Source organism: Artemia franciscana, chromosome 9, assembly GCF_032884065.1.
Source record: "Artemia franciscana chromosome 9, ASM3288406v1, whole genome shotgun sequence".
Taxonomy (NCBI): Eukaryota; Metazoa; Arthropoda; class Branchiopoda; order Anostraca; family Artemiidae; genus Artemia; species Artemia franciscana.
In genome coordinates, this window is record NC_088871.1 from 10,259,751 (window position 1) to 10,274,142 (window position 14,392).

The 14,392-nt window shown below is 33.8% G+C and overlaps 1 protein-coding gene and 1 long non-coding RNA gene across 3 annotated transcripts in view; one reads left to right on the forward strand and one right to left on the reverse strand.

The window, feature by feature from the left end:
• The window catches only part of LOC136030984 (uncharacterized), a 154,752-nt gene that overhangs the window by 99,203 nt on the left and 41,157 nt on the right, over window positions 1-14,392 (forward strand). The gene's annotated exons all lie outside the window — the stretch shown is intronic.
• The window catches only part of LOC136030981 (uncharacterized), a 92,329-nt gene that overhangs the window by 22,353 nt on the left and 55,584 nt on the right, over window positions 1-14,392 (reverse strand). For both annotated transcript variants that reach the window (XM_065710136.1, XM_065710135.1), the window contains exons 9-12: window positions 10,672-10,854; window positions 7,689-7,992; window positions 4,803-4,963; window positions 2,133-2,291 (exon numbers count right to left, since the gene is read on the reverse strand). In XM_065710136.1, coding sequence (XP_065566208.1) covers window positions 2,133-2,291; window positions 4,803-4,963; window positions 7,689-7,992; window positions 10,672-10,854 — 807 coding nt within the window. The remainder of the gene's footprint in view (window positions 1-2,132; window positions 2,292-4,802; window positions 4,964-7,688; window positions 7,993-10,671; window positions 10,855-14,392) is intronic.

Consider the following 14,392-nt stretch of genomic DNA (forward strand, 5'->3'; position numbering starts at 1 on the left):
TTTTTATTTCCAATCCGACAACCATAAAACAAATACGGATTGATATGTGCAGTCAATGCATATCAATCTGCTTTTTTTTTACAGTTATCAGAGGGGAAATAAAAAAGTTGTGAGGTTTTTTGTTTCCTCTTCTGAAATTTTGCAGTTATAGAGATACGATCTTTTGATACCCGGCAGACGATATACGTTCTGTGATCACACTGGCTATAAATGAAAAAGAATAAGGAAGAAGAAGAAAAAGAATAGTTAGAAAACAAATGAAAGTGAAACAAACGAGTGAAGAAAAAAGAGAAAACATTAAAGAGAAAACTAGCTTTTGAAACTACGTTTTTTTCCTTTGCCAACGTTGTGTTTTTTTTTCTATGCACTTGTACTGCCCCAGCCTTACGAGCTCTGCTCTCTGTTGGAGCATAATATTGTTTTTGTATATTTTTAATTCGAATTAATAAATATTGATCGACTGATTGATCTGAAAAAAAAAAACAACTTGTTTTCTTTTCTCTTTTTGCCTTTTATCCATTAACTGAAAATCAGCGTCTTTTGTTCTTTTATTCATTCTTTGTCAAACGTCTAAACTTTATCTCAAGACTGTCTCAGATGTGGACACTCAAGATGTTCACATCTTCTAACAACCAGTAGCCATGGCATTATGATGTATGATATGCCGTGTCTGGAAACGAGCATTCTAAAGGTTTGATCGTTGGCAACTCGGTCTTCTGAACAGACGATTTCAAATGAAAGTGATTTAAAACAGACCAATATGCAATTTATTGACGGCTTATTGGGTATTGGATAATACTCGTTTGTGTGTTTATATATATTTACCAAAATATTTTAGGCGCTTGCTTTAACTATAAGAGCTTTCAGCTCTCTAATCTTCTGTTATTGCTTATTTAACAACCATAAAAAGTAAATAATACAGAAAAAACCTAACGGAGACATTTAAAAAAAAAAAAACGACACAACACTTGGGCCATTGTGTTTCGGTAGTAAAGTATTTGAATTTTGTTCTAGTCTACTAAATATCTGTGGTTCGTCACTCACTGAGGAAATCAGAACTCAATTAGATATTTAAGGCATTGCATTTTGGTTGTAATAAATTTTAACTTTGACTGTTCTGTTATTAAGCTACGGTCTGTTACAAAAAGACAATTATTCCGAAAAAAAAGAAGTTGCTGAAAGATTTAGACCATAAACAAATATTTGAGGTATTTTATTTGGTATGTAAAAATTTTGGCTTTTATTTTTCTGTTATAATTCTGCTGTCCACCATGAAAAGACAATAATCCAAAAATCTTTACCGGTGCATTTCAACCTCAATAAAGGTTTTGAGACATTAGATTTTGGTCTTAAGAGTTTAGACTTTTCTGTTATTACTCCGCAGCCCATCATAAAACGAAAATAATTCCAAAAAGAACACTGATTTATCTGGACCTCAATGAAATTTTCGAGGTATTGCATTTGGTTTAAAGTTTTTTTTTGGACTTTTACTCCTCTGTTATTAAGCTATGATCTGCCACAAAAGATAATTATCTTGGAACAAAAACTTGCTAAAAGGTTAGACCTCCATAAAATATTTGAGGTATTGTATTTGGGTTACGAGAATTTGAAATTACTTTTCTGTTAGTACTCTGCAGTTTACCCTAAAAACACAGTAATTCGAAAACTGTTACTGAGGCATTTCAACCTCAATGAAAGTTTGAAGTATTGCATTTGGGTTTTAAGAATTTCGACTTTTGCTCTTCTGTTTTGTTTTTGTTTTTTTATTCCTGAATTCACGACGCCAGGTACTTGAGGTATCTGATATGCCACTATTCTTATACCTCGTACCTAAACACCGAGGTTTTAAATGTCTTCTGAACCTTCTTTTGAAGGAGTCAACAGAGATATTTCCAGGAATAATATCACCAGGAAGATCGTTCCAGATAGAAGTACAACGCCTCATGAAGCTTTTCCTCAAGTACTTAGTTCTTGGCGTGTCCTCCTTTAGATAATTGGACCGAGCTGCGTGTCTTACTCGAATACCTAACGTATTGTATCTTGGTCGTAAAAAATCTCGACTTTATACTCTTTTGTTATTAAGCTACAGCCTGCCATAAAAAGATAATAATCTAGATAAAAAAGAAACTCACTGGACACTGGAAACAAAAGCCGCTTGTCTTTTGGATATTGATAGCTTTACCGAGACATTTTCCAAAATATTTGAGATGATGCATTTCTTGTGTTCTTGCTCTTTTGACAGAAGCGGGCCCAGGAGCTGAATAATCCACATTTCTCTTACGGGTTGGAACCTAAATGACACAACATTCATCTATCAAAACCAAAAACATTATTACATTTCTACATAACACTGATCTCTTTGACATACGTGCTTGGCATACCATAAAAGGATAAGACATTCACTGAAAATTTTATAAGCTCAATCAAATGCTTGAAAATTTTATAAGCTCAATCAAATGCCTGCTCGTGATCAACAAAAAGAGGACTAAAAGAATCTGATAAGAGATACTTCTCAATCAATAATCAAAGTTTAAAGATTTGGCCATCGCACCCTCTCCATTTGCTAAAACCATGCTGCTCTTCCCTCAAGACTTTATTTACAGCGTCTCTTTAGTCCAAGAATTCATCACCATGCTAAGCAACTTGCTGCCTACCGAACTCAAGCTCTCCAACTACTGCACTCACTCATCATCTTTCCTATAACGGGACTTCATTTAAAATTTCTCTTCTTCTTCTTAGAATGCCAAACCTTCCAGAGTTCACTTCGGTCTCCTTTTGGCCTCACAACGACTTTCGATCTACATGTAATGATGAGTCGCGAATAAGTCTTGCTAATATCTGTAAAATCTACGCGCAAATATTATCATGCCACAGGAAACTGGGGATACCTCTGTAAAGTCATCTTTCAGTGTAAGTTTGAGAGCAGCAACACGTTCATACTATGCTGGAGGTTCACCTTACTCAAGATCTTCCTAGTATTGACTATCTTTACGCCACCTCGTTTGTTCCAATTCCTCTTTCCTTAGGGTCAAAGAATCGCTTGCCCTTGGCGAAAATAAGGATGGAAAGGGCATTCTGGAAAACCAATTATTTTTCTGAGTACGTGTCTGAAGGTCAGGGCTTTCAAACTGGGGGTACTTGGATCATTCGAGGGGCAGCAGACCATCTCGTCTGCTACCTCATTATATTTGATGCCTTGGTGGCTTGGGATATGCTAGAGCTGGAGTAGGTAATCAGTAACCACTTCCCGCTTATTAAAAATACATTCACAAATTTCGACATCTTGTTTCTAATTAAACATATACTCTATTTTAACAGCTCGTTTAAAATACTACTAAAATCAAGGCTAAGCTTAGTTTTGGACATCAATAAGGACTCGGTTTATTTTTCGCACTGAGTTATTATCCAAAAACATACAGTCGTCTTCGTAATTTCTCATTCTGCTTAACACGTCCTCTAACTAACCCTTTGTAAATAAATTTTCTTTTACTTTTATATTACTTATATATTGAATATACTCTTACATTTTCTATAATGTTTCTAAATCCTTATAACCGTTTAGCGCTCTCTTAAAAGCCATATCTAAGTCTCTTCCAAACGCTGTCTTTATCCCTAATCCCTGTCTTAATCCCTGAACAGAATTATTCAGGTTGACTACCCCCTGCCGACACGCAAACTTCTTAAGACGCCAAAAGAACATATTAACGTTATAGTCACCTAGTTGCATTTTAGTATCTTCTACGATTTAAGCATTATCTTCTTTTTACATCTCTTTAATTACACTTTATTGCCTTCTCTACTATTGTATCTTTCCTCATGTCTATATTAGAAGTTTTGACTTGAAACTTCTTTGCTAAAAATCCTGGCTGTTTTTTCTAAATTTCCTGTCTAAAACATCATTCACTACTTCATAACCTATTTCATTTAAACCGTTCAATTTATCTTCTGCTTTATAAAGTTCTAAGCTCACTAATTTCCCATCCAACTGTTCTTGGAAATTTACACAAAAATTCACATTATGAAGTCTATCAAAGCCAAAATTATCCGGAAGGTTTTTAGAGTTCCTAAATTTCATCTTTAGACTAACAAAGCAACATCTTTTTTACTTGCAAATAAAGTTATTCCATTCCTCATCTATAATATCAAACTCTAAACACACTCTAATACTTTTCTACTTCACTTACTTTCCTTTTATTATCGTAAAATCAAGCACTCAGAAACTTACTGTAAAAGCCTCCTCTCTTAAACCAAACTTAAAGCGTTTTCGCTAATTTTCCGAGCTGCGTTCCGAACTTTCCTATCTCGGGCATTTTCTCCTACTTTGTAAACTATTTTCCTAAAATATTTTTCATCAATCGTCTAAATTGCGAAATTTTGAACTATCCAGTTTCACATCCAATTGTTCTTAGAACATTCCTCTTAAATTTTCGTCTGAAATATACCAACGTCCTAACTACCCGGTGAGCATTCACCTCTTCTTATTCTCATAAGATCAATCACTCGCATACTTCTTATAACAAACATGAATAAACAGCTAAACTGAAACGAGCAACTTTTCGTTTCAATTCTCAGTCAACGATGTTCAGGACACCAGGCACAACGCTCATCGTCATGCAAGTCTTATAATGGTTGTTCAATTTTTCTTGATAAAAAAAAAAACCATAAGCACTACTGATATTAAGCAAAATATAATACGATAAACATACACAGAAGAAGAGGTGAAAAAAAGAGCCATAACCTAATTGATATAAACAATTTTTTTCTTGCAAATCTACAAAAAAAGCACAATGAAAATATGATACCTGCTTAATTGGAGTACTGTTTACACTCACAGCTGCTGCTTCACTCTGATTTTTTGATAAAATTATCCGTTTAGGTGTGGCTGTTGGGGCGTTAATAGTTGCAGCCCAGCTTCCAGTAGGGTTTGCAGCTACACGCGCAAGACGTGTCAAAATTGGGTCAACTAAAACAAAAAAAAAGACTTCCATGAATTCTGTTTATTCTGAAACGAAAACCTTCAAGGCTTAACAGCCACATTCCAAAAAAAACTAAACTTTGATCGAAGGCTTCATAAAATATACAGATTACCAATTCTCGAAATTTGATTTTCGTAAGAGATACTCATTACAGCAGGCAAATAAGCTTCACATATCTATACTATAGAGCGCTTTTTTTGTTTATTTGCTCTATGTTTCTAAACAAATGACCTCTGTAAAAATGAGAGATCAAGAGAGGGGTGGAGGTCGGCGGTGGGGTAAGTAATATATGTCGTTTCATTTAAAGTATTTATAGTAGGTATTACCTTCTTTGGCATAAGAGATTCAAGAAGGAAATCAATGGGACGAGTTGCTTTGAGGGGTAGGGAAGGAGGAGCTCAGAGATTTGTGTTTCATTATCTAAATTACCTATGATTTAGCATGTAATATCTTAGGAATTTTGAAGGTATTTTAGCATGCAAAAGCTTGAAAGAGATGAGGGGAACACACTTTAGCATTCTTGTAATTAGATTATTTATTTACGCGGTTCCATAGCACGCTGCTCATCCCACCTGCTTTTCACAAAGCATGTCTCAAGTTCAATCCCAGATAAAACCGCATTTGATTTTGCCAACATTTTGTTTTCACTGCGGGGAATAGCAAGATATGACCTGATGCAGTCAATAAGTAGTCGAGTGAGGGTACTGAGGAAAGGGGGATGGTTGGGGATAGCGTTAAATCAGAAGTACTAATAGATTAGAGATGTGATAAGCATATACTAAACCATTATAAGCATTTCTGAAGAACATTTGGCAGTATTGGCTTGTGCTTGCTATTCTTCTAGCCGCAAAGGATTGAGTACAGTCTCAAACCCTTAGAAAAAAAGAAGTTAGTTTACAATATTCCTCAAGCTTGTAAATATTTTCTTGTATCAACTGAGAAAGTCAAGGAAACCATTTGATAACTCCTTCCCAGTTTATTACAGTCCACAGCGCAATATATGCGATCTCAGAAGAGTTTATAGAACAGAGAGGGGCAATATCCGTACTTTGATGCTTGAGCCGTTGCAGAAGAAAACATTGGTAGAGCTAGTAGGTACGGAAGTTTCATGTTTGCAGCTGTAGGTTAGGGTGAATTATTGAAAACAGGGCTTGTTAATACATGAAAACATAATAAGATTTAATGCTATTGTTGAAAAATAATTGCATTAAATGAAAAAGTCAGCGAGTTGACGAAAACGAGTTAAAAAGAAAAATTTATGCAAAGCTTAATCCGTTTCGCAACCATCGCTTTCACTTATGCTCATAGATTATCGAAAAAAAGATTAGTTCATCTTGAAAACGATTTTTTTTTTAAGTCTTGTCTTATTTTCGACATTTTCATCTTCTATGAGAAATAAAATAAGACTAAAAGCTAAGAATTTGACAAAAATTTGTCTTATATAAGATCCGAACCAAGTTACCACGTTCACAGGTAAGTGTTCTACGCTCTTACCGCTGTGCTTACTATCTCTTTTATATTTTGCTGTACCCAATTACCCATTTATGATGTTTTATTTATTATTATCATTATCATTAGGCTGGAGATGGACTCACTTTTGCTGGATCGAGGCTCAGGCCTTTAAGGCCTATTGCCTCCACATATGTTTTATTTATACAAGAGGGGCGAATTTTGATGTTCTATGGTTGCACTGTGATTGCAAGTGGTCAAAAATACCTTACAAATATAATATATGCATGAGACAAAAATAATAGCCGATAACTGAGAAAAACGAGCTAAAAAAAAGGTATCATCTTATTATGTGTAATCATTGCTTACCATTGCAGAGAATAAGTATGAACAAATTAATTTTATAAGGCACTGTTATCTCTGGAGAATTCTTATCTCTGGAGAATTCAGAGAGTTGTGTGAGCTATTAGCCTACAGGCTAATTAATTTTACAAACGCTACGCTAATTAACTAATTAATTAATTTAGTTGTGTACGCTAATTAATTAATTTTACAGGACAAATTAATTTTATAAAGCACTGTTATCTCTGGAGAATTCTTATCTCTGGAGAATTCAGACAGTTGTGTGAGCTATTAGCCTACAGGCTAATTAATTTTACAAACGATACGCTAATTAATTAATTTAGTTGTGTACGCTAATTAATTAATTTTACAGGACAAATTAATTTTATAAAGCACTGTTATCTCTGGAGAATTCAGACAGTTCTGTGAGCTATTAGCCTACAGGCTAATAGCCCACACAACTGGTATTAATATAACTGCTAATACAAGCGGCTTATCATCAAGGAGTTGTCATCAAAAAAAAAAAAAAAAAAAAAAAAATTGTCAGCTTTGTCAACAATTTTGAATGCTCGAATTGTTTCTTACAATATACTAAAAAAAATTGCTAGCTATTTTTTTTCAGTTTTTGTCCCCCAAATAGTTTATCTGGAATCTGTTTTTCCATGTTGATACTAAGCAAAAACAATGGGTCTTAGAATATTTTGGATATAGATGAAAGTGTTTTAGATAAAGACAATAGTGTTCTGGCAAAAAAAGAAAAAAAGGAAAAGAAAGGTTAGAAATAAAAACCAGAATAAGAGATAATAGGGATCTGGTTAAGCGCTCTGGAGTCTAATATGCAACAATAAAAAGTCCTCGGGTAAAAACAAAACAGAAAATGTTCTGGTTCAAAAAAAGTTCTGAATAGAAAAAAGTGAATACCATTATCAGCAAGGGTCAGTGTCCGAATGTCTCTTATAATATTCTTAAAACATTGATGGCTATTTCTTCCCCATTCCTCTCTCCAAGACAACTCATCCAAAAATTGCTGAATCATATTGGTGCTAAGCAAGGACAAAGTAGTCTGGAATATTTTGGGTATATTTTTCTTCAGGAAATCCATACACGTAGCATTAGATTGAGTATCGAGTAAGCTGACATTTGTTGGATTTTTTTGAAAAACTTTTGAGAATCCGAGCGTGTTCAATGCTGCTCGTTCAACAGTAAAATCAGTATAAATTTTGGCCTGAAAAAGAATGGAAAATAATCAGCCTAATAACAGATCGGTTTTATAACAGCCTGATAAAACATCAATTAGCCCAGTTCTTGATCAATTTTAGGCTATTCGATTTTGTACGATTTTTTTCGGAAGACCTTTGAGAATCAGTGCATTCAAAAATGCTCGATCAACGAAAAATCAATAAAAATTTTTGCTGAAAAAAGATAGGAAATACATTATCCCAATTCTAGGCCGAATTTACCACCACATAAATTTTTATTCTTTTAATTTTTTTTTATAGTATTTCTAGCACTATTTTAGCATTTCTAATTTTTCTTAAGATTTTTGAGAATCACAACACTTGCCACACAAAAAAACGAACAAATAGAACACGAAATAAAATAAACGATCTGAATAACATTTCGATGAATAAACACACAAGACTAAGGAACTTAGCAAGAGAGAGAGAGAGAAAGAGAGAGAGAAAGAGAGAAAGAGAGAAAGAGAGAAAGAGAGAGAGAGAGAGAGAGAGAGAGAGAGAGAGAGAGAGAGAGAGAGAGAGAGAGAGAGAGAGAAAGCATAAATATACATCATCCCATCAGACAGCAAATTCTTGATCGCAAAATGTTTGCATTGACAATTTTAGACTCAAGAACCGACAAAACAGAAAATTGTCGAGTGAATAAAGAGTTGGCTATCGATTTATAGCAAAGTCCTAGACAAAACAATGATACGAGAAACAGAAGAGAGATAGAAGATGAGAAACAGAAGAGACAAACAGAGAAAGTGCATAAATACATTAAACCAACCTACAACTCAGAAAACTGATTTTTCTGAAACGGTAAATAGACAATTTTTCGGCAATATATCTTTTAAGTTGTTTCACTACTGATATTAAACTTGAAAATTTAAATGTAAATTTAAAATTTGCAGAAGACGTTTTTTATAAGCAAAAAAATAAAAAATAAAAATAGCTGGCCAACACCAGGACGACGCAAATACCGAATAGGAATACCACCAGTTCAGATAAATGGAAGGACTTATTTGACAATATTTTGAAATTGGAATTTTGTACTTGAAACCACGCTTTCGTTTTTATGTTAAAAAATGTTTCCCATGTTTCCTAGGTATTAGGAAAAAGAAAAAACTTTTTTTTTACTATTTAATGAACTTGGAAATAAAGAGTTTTTTTTTTCTTTTTACTTTTGTGTAAATATCTGCATCAATTTTCACGCTTTGTACATAAAAAATTGATTATTAGTATATTCTAATAATTAATTGACCTTTCAAAACTATAAACGTTATTAAACACTAACGAAACCATCACCTTATTAACATTTAACGAAACCATTAAACCATAAACCATAATTCTCGCATATAATAAGACCCCGCCTTCTCTCCTTCAAAAACATAGCGATATTGTTTGGTCGAAACAGGTAGTTAATCCAGGATGATTTAATCTTCGTCCGGTGTTAAAGAATAGCACTCACAGATGGTAGACGAGCAGGAAGACTATTGACAACTCCTAACAAGATCAAGAATCTGCAAATATCCATCTTGAAGTACAGCAAGGACATATGCTGTCTACCCGGGTGTTTGCACTCTTGCCTCTGTAGAAGCCAAACGTTGTTCACAGCTAAGCCGTGGAAATAATAGACTGTTCGCATAGATCATTTCTTGGACCTTAGGTCACTGAGGTAGAGCTTCAGAAGCATGTCAGACAAGTCTACACCACCCACTGACTTGTTGTACTCACTGACAACATATGAGCAATCTACATCGACATGGCTACGAGTGCTTCCATCCCACCTTTGACACTGGTCAACTGGAGCTATGGCACAGTACAATGAGACAACGATTTACTGTTGAACCACTTCATAATAGAGACTTCCACTTGCCTCTCAAGTCTATAATCATAGCTTCCACGCCCTTTCTTTTTCAATGATGCATCACTTTCTACATATATATATATATATATATATATATATATATATATATATATATATATATATATATATATATATATATATATATATATATATATATATATATATATATATATATATATATATATATATATATATATATATATATATATATATATATATATATATATATATATATATATATATATATATATATATATATATATATATATATATGTACAGTATATCTGAAATGTGGGCGTTTCGAATGCCTGATGGGGATGTGCTAGATCATTTTCAGAGGAATCGATTGTGCAATAATTATTTAAAAATGTTTTAAGGTACTCGTTTAACTGGCCGTTCATCAAACAGCAAGCTGCACGAAAAAAGTGGTTCAACCCTACTTATGTACGCCACAATCAATATGGGATCTTTTTTTGTCTTTACTGGAATTGAAAAAAATCCAACCTTAGAATCTTTTTGAAGGAAAGGAAAGATTATACTGTTGTAAAATTTTCGTTTCCTTAATGAGGTTCTCGTTTTTTTTCCATTACAGGATAAAAAGTCTCTGAGGTACAATATACAAAAGACAATAAATTCTTTAATAGCTATCCCACTTAACTAGTGGATGATTAGAGGAATTCTCCTGAGTGGGGGATGTAAGTAGTAGTCCAAACATGAAAAAAGTAAATTTGTATACCATTCCAAGTTTGGTCAATGAGACACAATTCTGGATACTCCATGTAAGAATATATAAAAAGAAATACAATATAACCATTACCCCAAGATGGACCCATTGTTGCAGAGGTTCCAAGATCTTTGAAAACTTCTTAGCACTACTGTCTGGCTCAACTGCTCTCATTCGAATCCTTTTCGTTCTTTGATCAAGGACACCCAGGACTTCTACTCGAACTTCCTTTTTTTTGCCATCAAGGGACGATGTACCCAGACTAATTATTCCAACCTAAAATCATTAATTGAAATTGACTATATTAATAAACAATAGCAACAACAAAAATAGTGTCCAAATAAATAGACTTCAAGATTGTGCCGGATCTTTTTTTTTGGCAAGATAAAACATAACGCGTTCATAACAGGTTATTACTGCTGCTAGTAGTGCTACCGCTATTCAATACTGTTACTAATAATATCAATACTACTACTGTGACTACTATTACAATTATGCCTAAGGGTATGAAGGTGAAATTTTCAAGAAATTTTGAGGGGGGAAGATGAACAGAATCAGAACACGCCCTCTGTATGCAGGTTGTTAAAAGCTTGTAACAGCAATATCTTAGGAACAGTTTGGGGTGTGAAGCTAAAATTAACAAGGCTTCTTCTGGGGATGTTGGACTAACCAAAAGAAAATATTTTCATCCTAATAATACTGCTTCTACTCATACTACTGCTACTGTTGCTTTTATTACTACTTCTATTACTACTACCGCCACTAAAGCTTAGGCTTCTACAATTAATTTTACTGCTACTACTACTACTGCTATTACAGCCAAGTGTAGAGCTACGTGTTGAGAATTTGTGATACGTAGAAACTGTATGGAAGTAATTTAAAACACACTATGCCCACACATGTTGTCAAGCAGACGCATAAGATATGCTTCAGGAACAGCTAATGGTATGTATTAAGCTGAAACTTTCAGCGTGTTGAGGGGATTTTGAAGAAACCAAAGGTGCTATGCGTATACTGATATACTACATATTGGGCATTAAGGTGAAGCTTTCAAGGAATATTTAAGTAGATATTGAAATAAAGCAAAAACAACTATATATGTATGTATGTATGTATATGTTTATTTCCCATTATATTGCAAAAAAAACTGACGGAGTAATGCGAGAAAAAACAATAAAAAAAGAAAAAAAGGAAAAAAACGTACTTCTAAAAAACGAAATCAAACTCAGCATTTATAACATGAAAAAAACTATCGGAAAACACTTAGCAAAGTGCTATTACTGCCCAGGCGTGTTATATAACGTTCAAGCTTGAACTTCAGCGCAACCAACAGGCCACATGCCTTCCTAGTTATATTCGCAAAAAGAATCTTTAAGCAAGACCCGTGTTGATCGGAGATTATTTCCAATTGGGACTCCAAGGTACGTAAGACGTTCTTGGTCTTGTAAGACGTGCACACCAAGAGATACAGCAACGGGATCTTGGCAACGGCGATTAAAAACTAGAATCTCACTCTCACTATGATTAAAATTGAGACCAAAACGATTTTATTCATCTGAAAATATACGAAAGTTTTCTTCAATCCCTGCTTGTGTTCTACTTACATTCAATACGTCATCTGCGTAATTTACTAATGAAACGTCTATTATTTTTAAAATAAAAATTTAAATAAATAAAAGGCATTATTTTTGTGGTTGCCAATAAGACACCTCAGCAATATATCATGAACAACTGGAGATATTGAGCTGAAATTTTTGGGAATGCTATTATTACTACTTCTGCTCATACAATTTTAATAAATAAAAAGAGTGTAAGTGTATAAAGGATGTCACAGAGCATAGGTGGAATCTTTTGAGAATGATATTAAGTTGTATTTTCCATGTCAACTTCAGAAGCTATAAAATTAAATTAAAACATTAAAACATATTAAAACATACTGTTTGTGTCAGGATTAAAAATTGCTAAAAAGTTTCTCCAGCATACAAATAGCAACCCATGCTATGGATTCTTATAGAAAAAACTGAAAAGATGTAAAATACTATTTGTTCCATGAAAAAGACTACGTCAATATAAAAGGAAGAGAAACTAATTTAAAAACTTTTCCACAAAACAGGTTTTTCAAAGAAAAGTAAAATGCTCCATTAAGCCAAGAATGAGCGCAAATAAAGTAAAATAGTCTTCGAAGCGTAAAACTATCACAACTCGCTATAAATAAACAAATGAAACTCAAAACGAACAGAAATTAATAAATATAAATAGCCAATAAATAGCCGAGTCAAACTCCAAGCGAGCAAAAATTAACATGAGTAGAGCTGATAACCTCCATGCCTTCTCAAGATCAGAGCATAATTTGCGCTTTACTGAAAAAAAAAAAACGTTTTCACTTCTCTTACTTTCATAAATAAAAAATTATCAAAACAATAAGGAATAAATATCAGTATATGTCAATTAAATTGGCGACCCATGGTCATTTTTTTTTTTTTTTTCAGCAAAGACCCATTTTTGCAGCATGACGTCTTGTACCATGAGCCGGAGCGTTGCAATGACGAAAAACCAATTAAATTTGTTTCTACAATTTGGGTTTTTTTGTGCTTATATTTCCGTAGAGTTGAGCAAAAACTTCAAAGCAGTAGTGTCGATTAAGAATTACAGCTCCATGAACCTAGTTAAGCCATAAATCCCATGGACAGAGTTCATTACTGCTTTGAACTTTGACATAACGGCAATTTAGCTTATAGTGGAATTAGGTTCTTCCCATACAGGGTTCGACGCTTAGTTTCTCAATCAAAAATTGAAAAACATAGATTCATCACATGTTGTGACCCTTTCCTTATGGTTTAGGATATTTTCGAATGCATATAAGAAGCTGATGTAAATATTTCACAACCTTCTTTATCTTTGATTGTAAGATCTTTTTGCACCAATTTCATACACAGTTTTTGGATGATAAGACAAATTATATAGAATTTATCCTCATTTGTTTGCTAATGGATAGTTACATGAATAGCTAACGGATAGTTACGTCAAATGAGGTTATAACATTGGGTATTCTTTGGTTACAAATTGTTATTTTCACGGACGATATTCCGTCGTTCGCAAGAAGACTTATCGGTTGTCCACGACACTTGAATGACTTCTACGATTCTTTAGGACACATCCTCAGAGGAATAATCTCCCCGAGGTTCTTGCTACCGAACAAAAATAACGAAACGAAGACAATCATAGGACAGAAAAGATAAAAGAGGAATCGATAAATATATTCCACAAACAGGTAATCTCTTGGATAGTGATCCTCAGATAGTCGCAAAAATAGCCTTGTACAGCACCATAAACAAAGCTTGTTTCATACTTTCGACAACCATATCAGCAACTAACCGACAGCAGATCGGTTGAGGTTATTACTTTTTTCTTCTTCAGTTCCTCTCCTTTTTGACATAAAAATGGAGTCCCAAGCATGTGTCATCTTAAACGTCTTCTAGGCAATCTTTGAAACGCTTAAACCACCCAGCGCCGTTCAGCTCATAAACGCTTATTCCAACACATTCATTTTAATACAAAAATTTTCAGTATTGGAGTTTCCAAGGCTCATATAAAGTTACATGGCAATTTGTTTCTCCATGAGAAATCCTATAATTCTTCTAGGAATAGCTATTTAAAAAAAAACAAATCCCACAAACAGGTTAATTAATCTACAGACACGAGAGGGTTTGCAACCGACAGGGAAGTTTTGACGCCTCAGAGGTTTGTGACACATGACTTCGACGGATAAAGGTATATGGCTTGTATGTGGTAGCGTCAGTCTCGATAAATAATT